Source organism: Emiliania huxleyi (genome assembly GCF_000372725.1).
Source record: "Emiliania huxleyi CCMP1516 unplaced genomic scaffold EMIHUscaffold_246, whole genome shotgun sequence".
NCBI classification, from domain to species: Eukaryota; Haptophyta; order Isochrysidales; family Noelaerhabdaceae; genus Emiliania; species Emiliania huxleyi.
In genome coordinates, this window is record NW_005200204.1 from 160,884 (window position 1) to 182,391 (window position 21,508).

The 21,508-nt window shown below is 66.7% G+C and overlaps 8 protein-coding genes across 8 annotated transcripts in view; 3 read left to right on the forward strand and 5 right to left on the reverse strand.

The window, feature by feature from the left end:
- The first annotated feature begins 130 nt into the window (after positions 1–130).
- EMIHUDRAFT_367131 (hypothetical protein) lies at positions 131–1,620 on the forward strand. The gene has a single exon (XM_005778431.1). The coding sequence runs from the start codon at positions 214–216 to the stop codon at positions 1,516–1,518; it is 1,305 nt and encodes a 434-aa protein (XP_005778488.1). The 5' UTR covers positions 131–213; the 3' UTR covers positions 1,519–1,620.
- Positions 1,621–1,746: 126 nt separating this feature from the next.
- EMIHUDRAFT_367133 (hypothetical protein) lies at positions 1,747–3,078 on the reverse strand (the record flags this gene model as incomplete). The annotated part of the gene is made up of 1 exon (XM_005778432.1): positions 1,747–3,078. A coding segment is annotated over one exon (705 nt), but the record flags the coding sequence as incomplete, so codon positions are not given.
- A 384-nt stretch (positions 3,079–3,462) lies between these two features.
- On the reverse strand, positions 3,463–3,849 carry EMIHUDRAFT_237214 (hypothetical protein; the record flags this gene model as incomplete). The annotated part of the gene is made up of 1 exon (XM_005778433.1): positions 3,463–3,849. One exon carries the CDS (start codon positions 3,847–3,849, stop codon positions 3,463–3,465), a length of 387 nt encoding a protein of 128 aa, XP_005778490.1.
- A 2,758-nt stretch (positions 3,850–6,607) lies between these two features.
- Positions 6,608–7,972, forward strand: EMIHUDRAFT_237217 (hypothetical protein; the record flags this gene model as incomplete). The annotated part of the gene is made up of 5 exons (XM_005778434.1): positions 6,608–6,889; positions 7,031–7,393; positions 7,471–7,608; positions 7,681–7,795; positions 7,860–7,972. The coding sequence occupies 5 exons, from the start codon at positions 6,608–6,610 to the stop codon at positions 7,970–7,972; spliced, it is 1,011 nt and encodes a 336-aa protein (XP_005778491.1).
- A 799-nt stretch (positions 7,973–8,771) lies between these two features.
- On the reverse strand, positions 8,772–11,671 carry EMIHUDRAFT_469077 (hypothetical protein). The gene is made up of 6 exons (XM_005778435.1): positions 10,960–11,671; positions 10,841–10,885; positions 10,540–10,779; positions 10,133–10,465; positions 9,732–9,941; positions 8,772–9,606 (listed from the first exon to the last, which is right to left on the reverse strand). Exons 1-6 carry the CDS (start codon positions 11,626–11,628, stop codon positions 8,932–8,934), a joined length of 2,172 nt encoding a protein of 723 aa, XP_005778492.1. The 5' UTR covers positions 11,629–11,671; the 3' UTR covers positions 8,772–8,931.
- A 100-nt stretch (positions 11,672–11,771) lies between these two features.
- Positions 11,772–12,791, reverse strand: EMIHUDRAFT_367135 (hypothetical protein). The gene has a single exon (XM_005778436.1). It carries the CDS (start codon positions 12,233–12,235, stop codon positions 11,807–11,809), a length of 429 nt encoding a protein of 142 aa, XP_005778493.1. The 5' UTR covers positions 12,236–12,791; the 3' UTR covers positions 11,772–11,806.
- A 6,028-nt stretch (positions 12,792–18,819) lies between these two features.
- Positions 18,820–19,504, forward strand: EMIHUDRAFT_237222 (hypothetical protein; the record flags this gene model as incomplete). The annotated part of the gene is made up of 3 exons (XM_005778437.1): positions 18,820–19,116; positions 19,193–19,213; positions 19,301–19,504. 3 exons carry the CDS (start codon positions 18,820–18,822, stop codon positions 19,502–19,504), a joined length of 522 nt encoding a protein of 173 aa, XP_005778494.1.
- A 163-nt stretch (positions 19,505–19,667) lies between these two features.
- Positions 19,668–21,508, reverse strand: part of EMIHUDRAFT_418765 (hypothetical protein) — a 4,929-nt gene continuing 3,088 nt past the window's right edge. The window contains exons 6-8 of the mRNA XM_005778438.1: positions 21,085–21,457; positions 20,794–21,034; positions 19,668–20,720 (exon numbers count right to left, since the gene is read on the reverse strand). Of these exons, the coding sequence (XP_005778495.1) occupies positions 19,883–20,720; positions 20,794–21,034; positions 21,085–21,457 (1,452 nt within the window). The 3' untranslated portion in view covers positions 19,668–19,882. The remainder of the gene's footprint in view (positions 20,721–20,793; positions 21,035–21,084; positions 21,458–21,508) is intronic.

Here is a 21,508-nt window from a genome sequence, read left to right on the forward strand (position 1 = left end):
CCCTCTTCTCTCCTCTCCCCCTCCTCCTCTCTCCATCTCTACTCCTCTCTCCTCTCCTCTCCTCTCCTCTTCTCATCCTCTCCCCTGTCCTCCTCTCCTCTTCTCCAAGTGCATGCACGGGAGGCAGGCGCACTCCCGCAGTCTTCACACGTGCGGCGTGAGGCTGCCGCCGTGGCGCGCAACCGCATAGCGCACCACGAAATCGATCTGCCGATGCGGCTCCTCCTCCTCGCCCTGCCTCACGCTCTCGCCCTGCGCATCGCCGTCACGGGAGCGGCAGGCTACCTCGGCGCTGAGGTCTCCCACCTTGCGTCGGCGCAGGGCCACCACGTCCGCGCTGTCGTCAAGGACGGGCAGCGCACGGCGCACCTTTCCGGGTGCAGCGAGGTGCGCACCGTCGACGATCTTTGCGATCTTGTCGAGGCGCGAGGCGTGGCGGAGGGGATGGACGCAGTTATCCACACCGCGTCCGTCTTTCGCAAGTGCGCTGACATGGAGGCGGAGCTCGTGCGTCCCAATCTTCTCCTCGCCGAGCAGATGGTTTGCGCGTGCGCCGCCTACGGCGCTAGGCTGGTGTTCTCCTCCTCGATGGCAGCTGTGCGCGGCGCGGGTCAGACGCCCCTCCGCGAGAGCTACTCGGCCGCCGACTGGAACACGGTGAGCCGTCGGGACGGGCCTGGTTTCGAGCCGTACCAGTTCTCAAAGGCCGAGTCGGAGCGGCGCGCTTGGGAGCTCACTCGGCGCCTCGGCGGTGAGATGGTGAGCCTCTGCCCGTCGATGATCTTCGGTCCGCCTCGCGGCGGCTGCAGAGGCTTCTCGGTGGACATGGTGCAGGCGTGGCTGGACGGCGAGTCGCCAGTCCAGAGCCGGCTCGCGGTCGACGTGCGGGACTGCGCACAGGCGCACGTCAACGCCGCCACCCTCCCCGCCGCCGCCGGCCAGCGGTACATCACCAGCTGCGAGGCGCGGGTGCCGGCGGCAGAGTGCCGCGACGCGCTGCGCTCCTCGCTGCTCGGGATGGGCCTAGCAGACGCGGCGGCGCGCCTCAGCGCGGACGAGGCCTTCGACGGCGGCGCGGTCCCGATCGGCGAGCGGGAGGTCCTCGCGGCGGCGGACATGGCGGAGCTGGGCGTCGCCTGCCGCCCCGCGACGGAGACGCTGAGCGACATGGTTGCGGCGCTGGTGCCGGCCGGAGATTCGGTCGATTCGCGCGACGCGCACGGCGAGACGGCTCTGATCCGGGCCGCAGAGGCGGCAGACCGGGACGAGGTGCGCCGGCTCCTCGCTGCCGGCGCTGACGCAAGGGCCGAGAGCTTGTCGGGGTGGACGGCACTGCACGGCGCTGCCGAGAGCGGAAGCGTCGCGGTGGTGTCGCTCCTCGCCGAGGCGGGTTGCGACGTGTCGGCGGTGGCGGGCTCGGGCAAGACCCCGCTTGACATCGCGCGGCAGTACGATCGAGCCGCCGCGGCGAGCGCGCTGCTGGAGCTCCGCGCGAGGGCAAACGTCTCGGGTGCTTGAAAAAACAGAGTCTGGAGAGGACGGCGCGCGCACCTTCTGCATCATCTACTGCCATGTCGTCTCTCTGTACGTGTAAGTAAGACGAAGAGGAACTCTACACGCGCGCGAAGCGCGCGAGACGTGCACGGGGCGGAGGGCTCTCGCGTCTCGCGGGGTGTGTGGGAGCCCAGCCCGCAGCGGGGGGAGAGCGGCCGGGGGGGGGGCCGAGTCCCGAGACGCGCGAGAGATCAATAATACTTACTATTATTAAATAATACAGCGCGGGGGATCGGTCCGTGGCGCACAACATACGCGCGGGTCGGTGTGACGGCGTCAAGCAGCACGCCAACCTGCCACAAACTAGAGGCGGACAGCGACGGCATCTCACCGGCACTAGAAACGCAACTTGAATCTCTCCCGCCAAGGCCACGGCTGACTTACACGTACGTCGGCACGGAGACCTCGAGGCCCTCAAACTTGAACCCCTGCGCGACCTCCGCGTCGGGCATGAGCGCCTCGCCGCTCTCGCTCCGCAGGATGGACAGGTAGCTCGCCACGCGGCCGCCCGACTCCTCCGTCTTGAGGGCGACGAGGACGTCGCGGCGGCCCGGCAGCAGCTTGAGCGCAGACACGCCTCTTGACGGGTCCGCCGCCCCGCTGCTCCCGCCGAGAGGCACCGCGGACACGTGCGCCCCGGTCGGGCCACTGCTGCGCGGCGAAAGGAGGGAGACGGGGTGGCCGCCGTCCCGCCCGCCCGGCGCGGAGTATCGCAAGAGGGTGTGGCCAGCGCGAGTCTCGTCGAGAGCCTGCTCGAGGGCGCGGTGCCTCTGTGAGAAGCGCCGCGAGAGGCGCCGCCAGCGCGCGCGGGGGGGGGGGGGGGTTCTCTGAGCCTCGTCGAACGGCTCGCTCGAGAAGCGGCGCGGCGCAAAGTACCACGACCCCACCTGGGGCCGCCGACAGGGGGTGAGGCAAGCGCGACGACGGATCGCGAGCCTTGCTAGCAGAGGCGCAGCGCAGGGCCAAAGGGCGGACTCCGCTGAGTACGCGGTCGCGGGCACGAGTCCGGCGTGGGCCGTCGGGAGGCAGCTGTGGGTCGGCGGCGCAAAGGCCGCACCTCTCCGTGGCTGCCCACCCACGCGGCCGCCTCGTGCGTCGCATAGCCGACGCGGCCGCAGCCGGCGGCGCGGCAGAGCTCATCGTACACGGCGGAGAAATTGCGGAGCGAGACGACGCCGGCCGTGTCGATGGTGGCGACGAGGTCGTTACGGGTCGTCGCGCCGCTGGGCGAGTGAAACGGCCTGCGTCGTGGGGTGACTGGTCCCGAGGCTGCGCAGAGGAAGGGGCGCGAGGCGCAGAGGAAGGGGCGCGGGGCGCAGAGGAAGAAGGGGCGCGGGGCGCGAGATCCAGCCGCCTGCCGATGCCTCCGACGTAGAGCTGGCCGTGCCTCACCGCAGCCCACTCGCACTTGAAGTGGGCGGCGGCGGTCGGGCCCGCAAGGATGTGGCGCGGCCGCGCCTCCCCCTTCGAGATCTCGTAGACGATCCCTGCCCACACCGCCCTGCTCGTGACACCGCCCAGTGACACCGCCCTGCTTGTCACCACACCGCTGCGTGTGTCTCGAGGCGGCTGCGGGGGTGGGGATGCGGCGGTGGCACCTGTCCGGTCGTCGCACGAGAGCAAGCGGCCTCCAAACCAAGTGAGGGTCGACAGCTCCATCCCACGCCCCGACGCCGCGAGGTGCGACCGCAGCGGCACAGCGTCGCCCCACGTCACCTGCGCGGAGGAGAGGCGCGCTCTGGGCAGCACAGCGCGGCAAGAAGAGAAGAGGCCAGCCGCGCGCCGAAAGGCTGCCGCCGCTGTCGCGGCCATCGCAGAGAGTACCGCGCAGCAGGCTCGAGACCAGCTCCCCTACGGAGCAAGCCAATGCCGCGCTGATGCCGCACTCCCTGGGCTGCGGCTCACTCCCTAAGGCGCGCCCGACGAGTGGTTGACGGCCCGCTCGTCCTGGTCGGCGACGGCGAGGAGCGTGTAGCGTATCGCTCCCTGTCCGCAAGCCTGGGCTGCCTGGGCCGCGCTCCTAGCCGCGCCGAGGGCGCTCGCCGCATACATGGCGGCAAGAGCATCCGAGTGAGTCATCGCCGAAAGCGGCAGGCTCGGAGGCAGCGGCACCTCCCGATCCGGCCTCGCAGCGTCCTCCGGCTCCGCGCTGGATTCCAACAGAACCCGAAGCAGCGTGAAGGTGATGCAGCCACACGCGAGGAGTGGGAGGATGAGGAGCGGCGAGACTCGGCAGCCACGCCACCTCCGCTTGGTTGGCCGGAAGAGGTGCTGCTTCTCCCAGACAGGAAGCATACGCTAAGCGCCAGAGCTTGGACAAGCTGTTGTCTAGCGAAGAGATCGGCCAGTCGCTTGCACTCGTGCAGACGCGCGCGGAGGCGGGACTCCAACCAGCGCGAGGAAGGGAGTGCGTTTTCTTTCTTTTACTAGAGTAGCGAAAGAAGAATTTTTGCCGGGAGTTCTCTCGAATTCTCCCAGGATTCCCGAAAGGAGCCTGCAATGATGGGCAGGGGGATACAGAGGGGGAGCTAGAAATGAAACGCCTTTGGCTCACCCATGGGCTGCTCTGCCAGCAAGGTTGACGAGATCTATGCCAGTCTCACACCGTCCTTGCTGCGTTGCGCTGAGGTCGATCTGTCAAAAAATGTCGGGCTTGCGGATTTCGGCACCGACATGGAGAAGTTCGAGGCTGCATGTGGTTGTGGAGGAGGACAGGATCACGGAACGCGGTGAGCGGACCGGAAGAGAAAGATCAAAGAAATCAGCCCAACGTCGTTCGTCCGTCTGGCTTCACTGCCTGTGGGATCCCCTGTGCGTCCCCCTTGTGAGACACAGGCTGCACGACACGGGTGCGGACTGGCGCGGTGTGGCGCGCATGAAACATAGGCAAACGAGGAAAGGAAAAGCACGTGCCTCCATGGACGTGGTCCACACCGGCCGTCGGTACTACCAGGACGTGCTCAGCGTACGACTCACGCTCTCTCGCCCTCCCGAGCCTCCCTTCAGTAGCGACGCGCTCCGGGACAGGCGAGTGCCACGAAGCAGCGTGTGCGCCGAGCGCTCGCCAGCCCTGTGTATGATCTGCACTGCGCACACGCCGCCGCTGCTGGCCGCAAGCACTGCGCCCGTCATTATCAGTCCGAGGGTGAGGACGGACGCCGCTTGCCCGACGAAGCCGAGCAGGTTCGCCTGGTCGACGCGCACAAAGATGCCGAAAACGGGCGCGGCGCCGCGCCGAATAAAGAGCCTCGCGATGAGGGCGTGAATGTTTCGGAGGAGGAGAACCCAGCTCCAGCCCACAAACCACGAGCATGCCCCGCCCAGGAAGGCGGCGCACATTCTCAGCCACTGGAGGGCAGTCCCGCCGCTGCCAGTCTCGGCGCGGCCGGTGGCAGCCGCCTCTACTTGCGAAGCTGTCAGCCCAAGCCAGACGATCGCGGCGACGGTTAGGCCGACGGCGCTTCTCGCCGCACGCAGCGTCGAGAGCGGTGTCAGCTCCTCATCGTCGGCAAAGATCGCGCTCGTCCACGCCGCACCGGCAATCCCGCCGCATGCGGCCTCGGCGAGGGCGCAAACCTCAGCGATCAGCCTCATCCAGCACTGCCAGCGCGCCTGCCGCCGGCCCAACTCGCTATGTGCACACGGCTGGAGGTGGCGGCGGCAGGCGCCGATGGTCACAGCCACAGCTGCAGCGCCAGCGGTGAGGATGCAAGCATAGGCAAACAGGAGCGGCCGGGTCGCCACTGCCGAGGCGCCTCGCTTCCGCAGGCTCAAGAGGACAGAGACGCAAGCGTCGTTCACGCACATCCAAGGGAACACCACGACGGTATCGACAACGGGCAAGGAGGCGAGAAGCGCGCGGACTGATGCGCATACGCCGCCTTGGCTGGCCTTCAGCTCCGTCGTGCGGGTCGCGCCCATGCTGGCCAAGAGCATGGCGGCCAGCACCAAGACGAGCACAGCCGCACCAACTGAAGGGGCAGGAGAATCGAGCTCCTGCTCCCGCATGAGCTGCACGATGGCGTCGGCGCAGCCCCATCCGACAAACTTTGCACACACGCGTCCAGTGAGGCGCCAGCTCGCATCAAGAATGGGCCGCAAGGCAACAGAAACCACCATGAGTAGCGCAAGCGCGTAGAGGAACTGCGCCCTCGCCGCCGCGTGACGGGTGCATTCGGGAGTGACGACGAGAGGCGCGAAGGTCCATCCCATGAGCTGCATCGTTGCCGCGGAGCAGTGCGGCATGGGGTGCATGTTGAAGATATAGACAGACAGCAGGTCCTGCCACTCCCGGCTGACAATGTAGACCGCGACCGAGTTGAGAAACTTTCGACTGGTCGACCGCAGCAAATCAGCTGAGAGGATAGGCACCGCCGACTCCATCAGCGGCACCTCTTCCAGCGCCTCGCCACTCGTTGGGTGTGGCATCGTTGCATATGACGTGACGCAAATCAATGAAGCGACCAGTGTCTCGCATACACCGGCAACGCACCTCACTGTCCGTCGGTGCGTCGGCTCGCTCCAACAAACTATCCGTTGTTCGCCGTCGTCGGCGCGTCGTCTCGCTCCGGCTCATAAGGGCAGTTTCGAGGCTTTACGCGCACACTCGGTGTCGAACACCTCTCCGACGCGCTCGACTACGAATAAGTCTGCGCAACGGCGGATCTGAATTTTCTTGTTGGCCACCATTCAAAACCACAGCGAGGAGAAACGAACGAGGCGCTTTACGGGGGACTGGCGGGCCGCCGCCCCGTCAGAGCCTCCCGGAGATCTTCTTTTGTTTTGCCGTCTCACTGCCCCACTGCCCCCCACCCACCATTTTGTCGTTGTTTGTACTAGTAAGTACCTCGAGGTACGTGCTTACTGCTGGGAAAAGGGAAGCTGGTCTTACACGAACATGCCCGGAGGCGACACTGCTGAGAGATTTGAATCTGCCGGCGTGGTCTCTCTCTCTCGCGTCTGGGCGCGTTTCACTCGTTTCTCGCAGGGTGCTGGCGGGGCATTTGCTTCATATTCGGGTGCGGACGCAGGCCGCCCCCGTCCCGCAGGCAGGATGGCGGATGCGGACGAGAGCTTGGAGGAAGCATGCGATGTGACAGTGGGCCTGGCGGAGTGCTACGCGGAGGGGTGCTGGGGCGAATGCACGTTGCAGATGGTGAAGCCTTTTGCCACCCTCTGCATCCTCTGTATGGCCGCGGAGAGCGGCGCATATGTGCTGAAGCCGCTCAACCTGCCGACGATCACTCTCTTCATTTTCTTCGGCGTGCTGATCGGACCCTTTGGCATGTCTATGCTCAGTACGGTCGACGTGGGGCGTCTCTCGTGGATCAATGAGGTTTGACCTCATCCTGCTGCCTATCACCCCTGCCCGTCCAACTCAGCCATTCGGTGAAGGCACATGGCAGTACATGAGTGTGCCAGGCAGTCGCCCCGAATTCCCAACGAGTATTCCCTCAGGCGCCACGAATGCTGCCAGGTGGCCCTCGGATTCATCGGCCTCTCTGCTGGTGGCAAGTTTCACCTGCAGGAGATCCTCAAGAACCTAAAGCCGGTGCTCATCATCCTCTTTTGGCTCACATTTGTGACCTGGTCGTTCGTCGTGCTCGGCACCCTCTGCTTTGCCACCTACTTCATGCCCTTTATGAACGAGCTCACGTCTACGCAGAAAATCTGCGTCGCCATCGTCACCGGGTGCCTCGGCGCAGCGCGCTCGCCCTCATCCGCTATCGCCATCATCGAGGAGCTTCAGGCCAAGGGGCAGTTCACCACCACATGCCTCGCTGTCACAGTGCTGCTCGATGTCGTCGTCGTTCTCCTCTTTGCCGTCACCAACCTCGTGGTCGACAGTCTAGACTTGGTGCGGGGGAGGGGGGGGGGGAGCGGAGCGCGACCCTCGTCCGGGTGTTTATGGAGCAGTCGCCACGCGGGCTGCCAACCACAGAGGACAGCGCCGTCAAGTCGCACGTCGAGTCTCCTGCCAGGAACGGTAGCGTGGCCACGCCGCCGATGCAGACGACCGACTCAAAGCAGGGCCTCCCTACTGGCTGGATCGAGGTCTGCGTACGCTGCCCACGCTTCTCTGGCTCGCTCGTCCGCACCCGCCCCACTTGTCGCCCTCTCTAAAAGGTGCCGTGCGGCGAAGGCAACGAGGCTTCGCCCACAAAGCAGCTGTTTTACAACATGATGACGGGCGAGACGAGCTGGGTGTGCTGTCCACTCCTTGTGCGAGAGGCCGCCGCCAGTGCGTCACGCTGTTGGTCTGAGTCTAGGTATTCCCGGACGCCGGTGCAGCGGTGGCGCATCAGGCGAGCTCCAGCAGCGTGCCGCCCTCGCCGTCCATTTTTCGTGCTGTGCCCGCCTCGCCCATGCGCGGCTTTCGCTCGCCCTCGCCTTCGCCCGCAAGCTCCTACGCGCCTAGTCCTTTGCCAGCACGCAACGCCGGCGGCCGGCCAGCCCCTGCGCTGTCTCCGCCTCGCGCCTCGCGCCCGTCGGGGGCACGCTGGACTGGCCTGAGCCAGGTGAGCCAGAGCGGCCGGTATACTCTGTCCAACGCTGACTCCCCGGCGGCGGGGAGAGACGCGAAGAAACGCGTCTCTGTCACGGGCGGCTGGGTCTGAGACCATCAGATAGCACGGTACCGTAACAGTGTAGTGACAGATGCACCCTCTGATTGCGCTCGCTGCAAATCCTTGAGCGGTTCCGCTCTTCTTGAGCTGTGCGGGGGCTCTTGTTGTCTATTACATGCGAATCCCGCTCCTGATCCCCGCTCGTCCGTCGTCCCGGCTAGAGTCGCTACGCTCCCAACCGCGACCACCCCCCGCAAAGAACCCTGCACAAAGACCGCGCACGGGGGACCTTTGCGCTCCACATTTCGTCTTGTGCCGTGTCCCCGTTTATTTTGTTTCTTTATTCGTCTCTCAACTCAATCCATGGCTTTCTCTCTCGTCTGTTTCTGACGTCCCTCACGCCTCAGCTCCACACGCGACAGACACACGCGACAGTCGTTTGGCGGGATGGCGCGCCGGTAGAGGCTATAGAGCCGAGACGCGAGAGGTGTCAGCCGCGAGGAGCCGCGCCGAGACGAGAGGCGAGAGACAGAGGTCCCTCAGTCTGTTTCGTGCGGTTTCGCGCTGGGGCGCTCGTCGCGCCCCGTGTAGAGCCGTAACCACCGGCGTGGTGAGACACACGGCACTCGGATCTCAACCGAAAACCGGACGCGTCACCCGTCACCGCGTAGCGCGAGAGAACAAATACGAACACGCGGCCCGACACCCCGACCCCGACTCCTAGGGGCGTCGGCGTGCTCGGCGACCACACAGCGGCCGCTCTCCGAGATATGCCGCCAACCGCACGAACAGTACATGACGACTTGAGGCCTCAGTTGAACTCTTTTGACTCGTACTTGGCCGCCTTCTTGTCGAACAAACTAATCTTGAGGTTCGCCGCTGCCGTCTGCGCGCCCATCACGGCGGCGGCGGCGAACCAGACGGCACGCGGCACAGCGCCGACGCCCGCGAGGCCGAGATTCAGGAGTATGGAGGAGGCCAGCAGCTTGTTCGTCACCTCGCCAGACAACGCGAGGCGCGCCAGCGCCTGCTCGTTCTCGATGGAGCGCACGCGGATCTTGAGCTGCCCCTGCTCCATCGCCCGCACCGTTTGCTCGAGGTACGCAACCTTTTTCGGCTGTGTGATGGCCGTGTCGATGTCGCTGGCGCGCAGTCCGGTCGCGGTGCCAAAGACTCGCAGCTGCTTGGCGAGGGGCGTCTCGCTCGAGTCTTGCAGCGACTCGATGAAGGGCTGCGCGAACTTGGCGAGGTCGTACTCGGGGTCGAGCCCCTTGCCAATGCCGTCGACCGACGCGAAGGCGCGGAAGATGAAGGTGAATGTGGAGGGGAAGCGGAAGACCTGCTGCTCAGTCAGCGCCTGCAGGTCTGCGCCGAGCGTCGTCTTGATATTGGACGCCGCCTTGCCCTGCTGGATCTGCTTGAAGGTGCGGATGAAGTAGCGAGCGAGCTTCTCCACCGCCAGCCGGTCCGCCGACTTTGCGAGCACCTGCGCTCGCAGCAAAGCGCTCAGCCTCCCACACACGCAAGGTGGAGCCCAGCCTCCCACACACGCAAGGTGGAGCCCGCAGGCGCGTGCGCCCCCGCCAGCCTCGAGCGACATCCCGGCTGCACCTGCTCCGTCTCGGCAGACCCGTCTCGGCTAGATCTCGCCCCCATCAGCTCGAGAGCGTCCACGAGCCTCTTCGCGTTCGTTGCGAGCTGCAGCTCGGAGATGAAGGGCCCTCCTCCGAAGACGGCGCCGCACGCCTCCTTGAAGCCGCTGAAGACGTTGGGCTGAAGCTCGTTCATCATGCCGCAGTCGTAGTAGACCAGCTTGCCGTCCTCGCCCACGCACAGGTTGCCCGGGTGAGGGTCGCAGTGGAAGTAGCCTGCGCGAGAGGGACAGGGCGCTGCGCGGGCGGCCCAGCCGGAGGAAGGGAGCGGCGGGGGGGGCAGCGGCGGGGGGGGGAGCGGCGGGCGGGGTGGGCGGGGCGCGGGGTGGGCGGGGCGCGGGCCCCGCCTGTCGAGAGGACCTGGGTGAGGAAGGCGTCCGCCGTCCTCTTGGCGAGCAGCTTCGGGTCGAGGCCCGCCGCCTCGACCCTCGGCAGGTCGGTCAGCTTGAAGGAGGGCACGTACTCGAGCGTGAGCACGCGCGGCGTGGTCACCTCGTTGTAGACCTGCGGCACGCGGACGTAGTCGAGGCCCGCCTGCTGCAGCGACTCGGCGAAGCGGAGGCAGTTCGCCGCCTCGAGCCCGTAGTCGATCTCCTCGTACAGCAGCTTGGACGACTCCTCGTAGATGTCCGAGTACGACCGGTCGGCGCCGTCCGACTTCGGGTCGAACTTGTCGAGCAGCTTGACGAGCACCTGCGCGGCGTGCCGCCGACAGGTCACGGACGGGCCGAGGTCGTCGGACGTGCCCGAGCCAGGCGGGCGGGCGCCTTGAGGTTCTTCAGGTCCGTGTCGAACAGCTCGCGCAAGCCCGCCCGCTGCACCTTGACCGCCACAGGCATGCCCTTGTACACGGCGCGGTGCACCTGCCCGAGCGACGCCGCGGCAATCGGCTCCTCCTCGAACGAGTCGAAGACCTCCTCGACCGGCGCGCCGAGCTCCCTGCCCACGATCTCCATCGCCTTTGCGCCGCCAAAGCCGGGCACGTTGTCCTGCAGGTCGCGCAGCACCTGCGGGACGCGGACGCGCTCACGCGTGTCGTGGACACGTGATGGACGTGTCGCCTCGCACCTCGATGTACTCCTTCTCGAGCACGTCGGTCCGCGTCGACACAACCTGCCCGAGGGGACACGGCACGCACGCGTCATGGGCGCGTGTGCGAGGCGGGTGCCGCTCCGCGCCGCCGCCACCTGCCCGAGCTTGACGAACGTCGGCCCGAGCTTGAAGAGGGAGTCGCGGATGAACTCTGCGGCGGCCGTCTTCGCGGCAGAGGCCGCCTCCGGCCCGCCCTTGGCCTTCGAGGCCTTGAGCACCTTGAGCGCGGCCGAGGCGAGGAACGCCCAGACCTCGAGCGTCCGCTTCAGCGCCGATCCTTGCGCCTTGCTCTCCCACCCGGCCTCCATCTCGTCGCCGGTCGCCGCAAGCTCCGCCGCGGTCGCCTCGCCGCGCGAGAAGCGCAGCGTGCGACTCATCACGCCGACGAGGCTGCTCACCGTCCGACGGTACACGGACTCGTCGGTGCACACCTCGGGCTCGTCCAGGTCGCACGACTCGTCGACAATTTCCTTTGCCGCCTCGTCCAGAGTGCGGCGCAGGGTGAGGGCAGAGCCGACCGACCGCAGCGCGCCGCGGACCGCGTCCCTTTTTCTTTGGCGGCGGGCCGGTGACGCAGTTACCATCGGTGCCAGCGCCTCGGCCACGACAGATGCGGCCTTGACCGCCTCAAACTCCGCCTCGAGCGACGACACAGACTCGACGGCGAGGCGAGGCGCCGAGGACCGCGCTAGCGGAGCGGAGCGGCCGGCGACGGCGGCGCGGGGCGCCGTGTGGACAACGGTGGCAGTGGCGAGCAGCAGCATGGAGGGGAGGGTGTGGCGGAGATGCTGCGTCGAGCGGCTTCGGCACCGCACACAGCTAATGGGGTCGTGAAAAGAAAAACAAACACCACGGCCATCCCTCCCTTCTGTTTTCTTTCTTTCTTTACCGTGTCCAGTTCGAGCCTGGCTGTTCTTCGCTTTCCTAAGTAACTAACGACCGTCAGTGGCCACGATACCGCCGGAACGCCGCCGCCTTGACCACCCGGACAGCCGCATGGATGGCTCGCGTGGCCAGCCCGGCGTGCGCGGGATAGTCGAGCGGCACGAAGCCGACAAAGAGGCCCGTGTACTCGCCCGAGAGCGGCTGGGGTCGGCCGTGCCACAGCCGCGACCCTTCGTATAAGAGCGCCTCGCCCTCACGTAGAGCGACGGCGGTGCCGCCGCGAGGCACGCCACGTCCGTGCAGCGCCACTGGCCACGGCGGCAATGACGCGTTGCGGCGCACGCAGAGGGTCGCGGAGACGACCCAGGCGTCGGGCCAGTCGAGGTGCGCCGCGAGCGTCGCGCCTGGCAAGTAGGTACGCAGCCCATGCACTCTGGGCGACGGCGCCAGTGCGCAGTCGCAAAAGGCTTCGAGAATCGGGCGCATTTGCTGGGCGGCAGCGGCCTCAATCCGTGCCGGCAGGCGCGCAAAGCGGGTGGGGCCAAAGATGATGAAGTCCTCGAGCCCCCCCTCCCCAATCGAACCACCACGGCCGGAAAAAAACCGGGCCGGCGGGTTCGAGTCCACAAACTCTGAGAGCGTCCGCTGCAGCGCCACCGGCACAGCGGCGACCTCGTAGCCACGCAATGCGCGGGTTGATCTTGTCAATCAGCCACGATTGCGGGTGGCCAAGGATTCTTTGCAGCGCGAGCACAGGCCTCTCGGCACTGAGGACGGCCGCCGTGCACACCAAAAGAGCAGCCCCGCAAGCCAAGCGCCAGCCGCGAAGGCGGCCGTCAAATCGTCGCCGCTTGCGCCGGTCGGTCTCGCGCACGCTGATGCGGGTCTCGTCCGGGTGGGGACGGTGGCGGAGCCTCATGCGGGAAGCTAGTGCTCGACTGGCGAGGTACTCGCCTCTTCGGGGTTTTTGTCTAGCCGAGGATGCTGGGGCGAGCCTGGCGAGCAGCGTTCAGCTGTCCACAGCCTACTCGTAGAAGGCAAGGGTCGCGGAGGAAAAAAATTTTTTTGACACATTGGACACATTTGTATTTCTGGCGCCTTGGAGTACTGGGGGGGGGCGACAGGGAGGATGTGGCCCTGAGTTATGTGTACGCCAACTCAGGGTGTGTGGCAGCAAGCTGGCTGTGTGTCTTGTGAGCCTGTTTTGTGTCTGTGTGTCGCTCGTGCGTGTCGTCATCATCTATCTGTCTAGCGTCCACCCATACCGCGTTGGTGTCCAGTCCGAGCCTGGCTGTTCTTTACCTTTCTACCTACCTACCTGGACACACTCACAACTCTCTCTCTCTCTCTCTCTCTCTCTCTCTCTCTCTCTCTCTCTCTCTCTCTCTCTCTCTCTCTCTCTCTCTCTCTCATGATGACACATCGCAGACAGATATCCCGCACACCCGCCGCCCCCCCGCGCGCGGGAGGGAGGGGAGGGACAGTTTTGGTGGCAACAGAAGTCCTTCTGTGTTGCAACACCTCTCTATTTAGGATCCTCTATACACACTCCGCTCCGTGCGTGACACGGGGGCGCGGAAGTGCACGCCGCCGCGGGCGAAACTGACGCGCCCTCGGTGGCCCCCAACGCGGCTCTGGCGGCTCTAGCATGGCGGCGTCGCGGGTGGTGGCCTGGTCGCTGCTCGTCGCGGCCGTCGCTTCGATCGATCTCTCCCTGCTGGCTGCCCGGCCCGCCGGCAGCTTCGCCGGCAGCGCCGACATGCTGGCGAGCGTGGTGCTGCGGCCGCCGGCCGGCCAGCCCCACTCTGGCCGGGGCATCGTGTGCTACCGCAACCTGGAGAGGCTACAGCGCGGCGAGTGCGTCGCGGTCCGGCTGGACTCCCCCGGCGCCACGGCCGGCCCTCCGCCGCAGCTCAGCTTTGGCCCTGCAGCCGCATTGCCCGGCCGCGCAGCATACATGGCGCTCGCGGCCCTCGGCGAGTCGACCGCGCTGCTGTGCTACACCGAGGTTCCTGAGACGCATGTCGCGCCCCGACGCGTCCGCTGCACCTCCCTCCGCGTCTATGGCGCGGCGGGCTCCCTCCTCGTCGAGGTGTCGTCCGCCGAGCCGCTCATCGCGACCTCCCACTCGGCGGGCTTCCTCACGGCGTCATCGCACGGATCGCTCGCGCCCGACGCCATGGTCATCTGCTACCGCGACTACACCACCGCGGGGACGGGCGCGTGCCAGGCGATTCGCACCTCGGGGTGCGACGACCGCTCTCCGCTCCGGCTCTGCCGGCTGCGCGCGTCGCCCGCCTCCTACCTCACGACGCCAAACGCGGCGCTGTTTGTCCGGCGCGTGATGACCGTGCGCGAGGGGCTCGGGCTGGTCTGCTACCGGCTGTACGGGGTCCCTTCCCAGTCTGCCTGCGACGCGCTCTCCGTCGGCGCCGACGGGCCCGTTGGCCTGAGCGCAAGCCGGCGGATTTTTGTGGAGGGCGCCGCCACGCCGCTGTCGCTGCTTCCCGTCGCGTCGCTCGGCGGGGCTGTCGGCCAGCACATCGCGCTGCTCCTGACTTGCGCCGCCGTGGCCAGGCTCGAGGTGCGCTCCTCGACCGACGTCATCGTGCAAGACCAGTCGCTCGGAGGCGCGCTTCCCGCCTGCCGCCAGTATGTCAGCGGCAGCGGCATCCCGTTTGGCGGGCTTGCGTCGACTCCCGTGTCGCTCGAGACGAGCCTCGACCCTGCCTCCTCGGGGGGGTTGGGTGCAATCCTCTCTTGTGTCCAGCCGGGCGCGGCGGACCAGATCCTCGTGACCGCACCCGTCACGTGCCACCTCTACGAGACTCCGCAGACGCTTGACCAGGCCGCACGCCTCGGCGACTCGCCCATGGTGCCGCCGATCGTACTGAGCGAGCAAGCGCTGCGTGCCATCATGCTCTCCGAGGTGGAGCTTGGGGAAGGCGTGCACCTCGCTTGCGTCCTAGAGAGGGTTGGTGGCCCTTCTGGAGCGCGCAGGCCTGTGTGCTCCGCCGTATCCCTCCGCTGGGCCGTGCCGCCCTCGCCGCCGGCGGCACCTTCGCCGCCGTCGTACCCGCCGTCACCGCCGTCGTACCCGCCGGCGCCCCCGCCCCCGCCGCCGCTCCCGCCCTTCAGTCCGGGTACCGACCTCGTCTGCTACCTTCGCTTTGGCCTCCGTGTCAACGCCAAGGGGGAGAACCTGCGCGGCCGCGTGGAGGCGGCGCTCCGTGGCTTGCTGGCCGACATTCTGGCCGATATTGCGGGTGAGATGGACGTGTCGGAGGGGTGGGCGGGAACGCTGAGCGTCCTGATCAACGTGCCATCCACATCCGTCGGCGAAGGCATCGCACGTCTCGACGATGAAGGATTCGAAGGCTCTCTCTCCGCGGCGGTGGGCTTGCCCTTTGGAAGTATCGTGCTCGTGGCCCCGCCGAGCGGTGGATGCGTCGCGGCGGACAGCTCGCCCCCGCCGCCGCCCTCGCCATTGTTCATCGTCGACCTACCGGCGTCGCCGCCGTCACCGCCGTCGCCGCCATCACCTCCGCCGTCGCCGCCGTCGCCGCCGTCGCCGCCGTCGCCGCCGCCGCAGGCGCCCGGGACCGACGAGGGGCAGGACGCAGACAAGGCCGGACTGCCAGACTGGCTCTGGCTGCTCCTACTCCTCCTCTTGGAGCTCTTGCTTCTCGCTGTGGCCTACCATATGGACAGGACTGATGACCTGCAGACAGAGCAGAACGTCGCCAGAGAGCTCCCGCCCGCCTTCCCCTCCGCTCCCAGCATCACACCCTCTCCGCCGCCCTCTCCGCCGGCCATCGGAGAGCCACTTGCGCGGGATGACGGCGCCGCTCCGTGCTCCACGCTGCCGTTATTACTATCTGGGCCGGTCGCAGCCTCGGGTCCGAGGGCCCGGTTCCCGCGCTTCTGGTTGCTCTGTCCTCCCCCACGGTGGTCGTCCACGAGTTGGGGTTCCCGCTCTCGGGCCTTTTTGTTGCTGCCCCGCCCCGACTGGTTCCGTCGCACGTGGCTCGTCAAGGCGCTCTTCTCCTCGGTGTACGCACACGGCCTTGCCGTCGCAACGTACGAGGCGGCCGTGTACGGGAATAGCGGCTCGAGCCGTGTCTCTGCGCCGAGCGTGATTGCGGCCGCTTTTGCGTCGGCTGCCTGGGCGGTCGCTATGCAGTGGCTCGCCGCGGTGCTCTTTATCCAGTGCCGGCGCGCGGCGGATGTGCTACAGTCCAGGCTCATCGAGGTATCCTTCGCCCCGCGCGATGAGGCCGCAGACCGCCGCGTGGGAGTTCGCGCCGTGGCGCAGCACGTGGGTGGACCCGGCGCGGACCGCACTCGTCTCAGCCTGGTGCGGAGTGATGGGCAGGTGGAGTCCCTCGACGTCGAGCGGACCTCAGGGAGGGCCGCATCGCGCCCACCAAACACCTCGGATGACGAGGCCCGAGAGCTGCTGCGCGACCAGCTGCACGCCAAGGACTGGGGTGCTGCCGCCATTGTACTACCTGTTCGTCCGTCGAGAAAGGCTCAGGCGACCATGTGCCTGTGCTGGGCCGCACAATTCCTCATCAGCCTGGCGGAGCTAGTCCTCACTGGGTGGCTCACTGTCACGAATCGGCTGTGGAAAAATCACCACGCGGAGGTCCTTGCCAGCCTCGCTGCGTCCATGGCCGCGCGCATCTTCCTCCTTGAGCCACTCTCCCTGAGAGCGGGGCCGACTTCTTGCCTTGCGGGCCGCCTCTGGTTGGAGAACGCCTTTGGCACGCACCGCTGGGAGAGGCACGCGATGCCGCAGGTCCAGCCAGCGCGCAGCTTCGTTCGCCGTGTCGAGACCGGCGATCAAAGCGGCAGCCGAGAGGACTCATCGGCCGCCTGCTTCCAGCCCCGGCTAGCCGCTCGGCAACGAGTGTTTCCTGACGTGGATGACCTTGCGAGACAGAGGGCGGCAGGTCTTGAGCCTGTCCCAGTGATCGAACGAATCTAGTGTGAGATCATCTCTCTCTCTCGCTAATGTATGCGTCCTCTATACGCGTTGTTTTAGTCACGATTCATTTTATCGTCTGCACCTCTGCCACATGCTGTGATTACGCGAGAGAGACGATGAGTGTCGCACGCGCGCCACTCACACGTTTCTCTCGGACCAGAGTGTCGTAACGACTAATGTTGCATGCTCGTCTCGCCTCTCGGCTATAATGTTGTTGGCCCGGCCCACGCCCCTCAGAGCCCTGAGACGTCTCTCGACTCCTCGCCTCAGGGTAGTAGTAGTAGTAGTAAGCGACCCCTCACCTCAGGGTTGGGGATAGAGCGGCCTGAGGCTGTCACTGCGTCAGCAGCGCCGTGCTTCCTTTACTCGACGAGGACGAGTGTGGGTGTCGAGCCAAAAGCGGGTGATCGAAACGTGTCGCTCATGTTGGCGAGGTCGAATGCGGGGTCGTTCCCATTGATAGCTTCCGCCGCGTGCCACCATATGACTACCAGGATAGCGTTACACGCGGGGATGACAAAGTTGTCCGTCGACCGAAAGGCAATGGTCTCGGTGAGAGTTGTGAGAGCCGCGATGACTGCGACCAAGCCCCAAGCGGCGGGCATGGCGTCGGGGTCCGCGGCACCACTGCCGAGGACAATAAGCCCGGGAATGAGCGAGCCCATGAAGACTGCGGCGCAGCCTTCGAGCGACTTCTCATTGATCTCGCCCAGGCCACGCACCTTGAAGCGGTGGCGCCCGAATGGCGTGCCAATTATTTCGCCCATTGCATCCCCATACGTGAGCGGCAGCAACACCAGCTGGGTGGAGAGCGCCCACAGTTTTTCCGCGTTCTCCTGTGGCGGCAGGCCGAGCAGCGCGATGCCAAAAGAGGCGACGATCCCCCACATCATGCTGATGGAGCCCATCATCGCGTTTTGCTGCCCGAGGCGACCGTCCCGAATCCTGTCGGCGGCGCCGAACAAAAAGGATAGCCAGCGCCACTTGGCGCGGTGCTCCGGGCCGTTGAAGAGCCAGACGGCAGTAGCCTGGATAGTGATGAGAAGCAGCGACCCGAGAGACACCGAGAGCACAAGCGCGCCAAGGTCGGAGACGAGGAGAGCGTTGAAGACGATGGTTGAAGTTAGCGTCACCACATGGCCACCCTTCCGGAAAAGAACGTCGCAAATCTTGATGCGAGTCTTGAGGCGTGGGTCTGCGAGGAGCTTGGGCAGCCAGTCTGCAGGCAGGTCGAGCCGCGTCCCGTTGATCTCGTCGATCACCTCCTCGCTCAGCCCAATGCGCCTCAGATAGAGCACACGGAGCACGACAAAGAGCGAGCGTCTCACAACGTCGCTGCCGACGAGGAAGGCGACCCCGATGCCGAACTGTCTCCAGTCGATGGGAAGCGCCCCGGAGAGAATAGCGGCGACGGGTGCCGCCACCTGCACTAGGCTGAGCACCAGCAGCAGTGCGAGCGAGCAGTTCAAGGTCGGCGCAGTGCACGAGCTGCTGGAGCGGGAAGGGGTGTCGGCGTCGACCTTCTTGAGGGCGTTGCCGGCATTCCCGTGCTCCATCAGCTCGCCGGTGTGCTCCTGGTGGGCCATATCCGGTAAGAGGTCCACCGGCAGCATGGCGGCTTCCCTTAGTCGCTCACGTTGAGCGCGTAAGGCGTGTCCCTTGGTCGTTGTCACACAATTATCAGATCGTTTCAGTTGAGCCAAGAGCCTTGATCACAACTCGTACTTTCTTCTTCCGGAATTGTCTTCTTTCTCCCCCTCTCGTCTGCTGTCGTGCCAGTGTTGAGCTTTGAGACATTGAGAGGTGCCAGATCGCGCTTCGTATAAATCTTTCCTGGCTCCCGTGCGTGGTGTACCTGGTAGTGCCAGTGCGCGCCAATCCCGTGCCTAGTGTCTATAAAATAAATAGGGCGGGCATCTCCAGATGGGCGACGCACGAACTCAGAGGCACAGCGCGCACACCGCCCCGCTTTCCTTCCCTTCTTTCTGCGCCTCGGAGACCTCGGACGGGGTTCGCGCCTCCGCCCCCAGGAAGTACATCGTTCGGACAGCGCAGCCCAGTGCGTCAGCCTCGTTCGAGAATGGACTACTCAAAGTGGGATCACATTGGGGTGTCGTCGGACTCGGACGACGACAGCGAGGAGTCAGGCGACGAGCGCGAGAGCTCTCCCGCCGGCGGCCGCAGGCAGCCTCCGGCCGCGGTCGGGGCGCCTTCGGACGCGACGGCGGCAGCGAGGCCCTCGCCGCCGGCCGCGGCGCAGGCGTCGGCGAGCGCGGTGCTGTCGCGGGTGACGCGAGTCGAGCGGCTCGCGGAGGAAGTGCTCGCTGAGCGGCGGCAGATGGTCGAGCTGGACGCGCGGCGCCAGCACACGCGAGAGGTCCGCCCCTCCTCGCCCCGCGCCCCGCCGTGCGATCCCGCGTCCGCTCCCACACCCTTCGTCTCTCCGCCCTCAGGCCATGGCGAGTCTGCGGAGGGTGGAGCGGCAAGGGGCGGCGGCGGCGGCGGCGACCAAGCATTGGGTGTGCCTCGGCGACACGTTCGTGCGGCGGCCGCACGGCAAGACGAGGACGATGGTGGAGAAAGACCAAGAGAGGCTCGAGGGCGAGATCGCTGCGCTGCACCGCTCGGTGCAGCAGAAGACGTCCGAGCTCTGCGAGATTGACCCGAGCATTAGTGGCGGCTCGGACGTGCATCGCTCCTTTTCGTCGTTGCACGGCCTGTCGCTCGATCAAGTCGCGGAGGTGCTGCCGGAGACCACGCGATAGCGCAGGGGGGGGGGGCGTGATAGGGCGCCGACCAAGAGAGTGTGTGCGTGTAGAGTATGATGTCTCGCCGCGACGGCGCACGAGGGCAACTCCGAAGGACCGACCGGCGACCGTGTCTGGTGGAGGCGAGGGGGTCTCTTGATGAGTCTTGTCTCTTGAGACTCTCTCTCTTGTCGCTTTTACAAACCACGATAATAATATCCCCACACTGTCTCGACAGTCATGTGCCCCTTTCTGTGCTTTCTCTCCAAACACCACGAGCCGACACCACCACACATCTCCAGGCGGGCGCTCTGCTGGCAAGTAAGAGTCCGGCTCGCCCACCTCGCAGCCACCACGCCGGCTGCGCCAGCCTCCTGCCCGCAACCGTCCACTCCATCACAAGCGCGAAGCGGCGCCGATGGCCGACCTTGTGGACTTCAGTTCGCTCTCGTCGAGCACGCCGTCCTGGTTGCTGTCGAGCGCCGCCAGGCGCGCCGCCGCAGCGTCGCCGCCGGTGAGCGCGGCGAGCTCCGTGACGTCCACGACGCCGTCGCCGTCCGTGTCGAGGCCAGCCAAGCGCGACCTCCCGCCGGCGCGCGCCTCGTGCGCCGCTCGCGCCATCTGGCGAAGCTGCGGCGCAGCGGAGCCGGTCTTGTCGACCAGCTGCGAGAATGAGGAGGCGGGGTCGGACAGCAGGCGGTGCGGGTCGTCGAACTCGGCCAGGGCGCCCGCGTCGAAGAGCATCACGTGCGACGAGTCCATGATGGTGTGGAGGCGGTGCGCGATCGTGAGGACCGTGCACTCGGCGAACATCTGCCGGATCGCCGTCTGCAGCACCGCGTCCGTCTCGTTGTCGATCGAGGCGGTCGCCTCGTCGAGCGCGAGCACAGAGGAGCGGCGCAGCGTGGCGCGCGCGAGGCAGAGCAGCTGGCGCTGGCCGACGGAGAAGTTTGCGCCGCCCTCGGACACCTTGTGGTCGAGGCCGCCCTCGACGGCGCGGATCGCGTCGGCCAGCTGCACCAGCTCGAGCACGCGCTCGAGCTCGTCGTCGTCGGCGGTGCCGAAGGGGTCGAGGTTGTACCGCACCGTGTCGTTGAAGAGCACCGGGTCCTGCGGGATGATTGCCAGCCGCGAGCGGAGCTGCGAGAGGTTGAGGCGCGAGATGTCGACGCCGTCGATCTGGATCGCGCCGAGCCCACGCCCGTCCGCGCCCCCCTCCGCCTCGATGAGGCGCCTACCGTCCGCCGAGGGGAAAGGGGTTACGGCACGGGCGCCGCTGCTCGCCCACCCTCTGGCGCGCGGCGCGCCAGACGGTCGAGAGGAAGGTGGACTTGCCGCTGCCCGTGCGGCCGACGACGCCCACCTTTGCCTTTGCGGGGATCGCGCAGCTCACGCCCCGCAGCGCCGGCGGCAGCTCCGGCCGGTAGCGGACGGTGAGATTGGTGACGACGATGACGCCCGCAGAGGGCCAGCTGGCGGCGGGCGGCGCGTCGCCGCCCTGCCGCTCCGCCGGGACGTGGCGGATGTACTCGACGATGCGCTCGATGCCTGGGGAGCAGCCGGGCCGGGGGGTCGGACAGAGGTGTGGGGCGGGCGACCGCCGCGAGCCCGCGCGGTGCCGGCGAAGGACTTTTGGAGCTCGAGCGTCATCCGCGTCGCGTGCTTGAGGAACTGCGAGAGCTCGAAGGTGTAGGTGAGGGAGAGGCCGACGAGTGCGACCTCGATGGTCCAGCCGAGCTCGAGGGCGACCAGCGGCAGCAGCGCGGCGCAAAACACGATGGAGGACGCCATCATGTCGAGGAAGAGGGAGACCCAGGCTTGGAGCAGGTACTGCGCGTAGGCGGAGCGCGTGTTGCGGTTGACGAGCCGCTCCGCGTCCGCCTCGAAGCGGCGCTCCGCGCCGTAGGAGCGGATGGTGGTGAGGCCGGAGAGCGTCTCGGAGAACTGCGAGTAGATCGGGGAGCGCGACACCTGGTGGAGGCGGGGCGGGGCGGGGGGAGGGGGGGGGGGGGGGGGGGGGGG

Bases quoted from the DNA above. Each gene is read 5' to 3' on its own strand.
- EMIHUDRAFT_469077 (XM_005778435.1), bottom strand. From the start codon at position 11,628: ATGCTGCTGCTCGCCACTGCCACCGTTGTCCACACGGCGCCCCGCGCC. The intron at 10,780-10,840 runs GTGCGAGGCGAC...CGCGTCCCGCAG, and splicing joins TCGAGAAGGAGTACATCGAG to GTGCTGCGCGACCTGCAGGA. The intron at 9,607-9,731 runs GTGCAGCCGGGA...CTGCGAGCGCAG, and splicing joins GGTCTGCCGAGACGGAGCAG to GTGCTCGCAAAGTCGGCGGA.
- EMIHUDRAFT_367131 (XM_005778431.1), top strand. From the start codon at position 214: ATGCGGCTCCTCCTCCTCGCCCTGCCTCACGCTCTCGCCCTGCGCATC.
- EMIHUDRAFT_367135 (XM_005778436.1), bottom strand. From the start codon at position 12,235: ATGCGCCCGATTCTCGAAGCCTTTTGCGACTGCGCACTGGCGCCGTCG.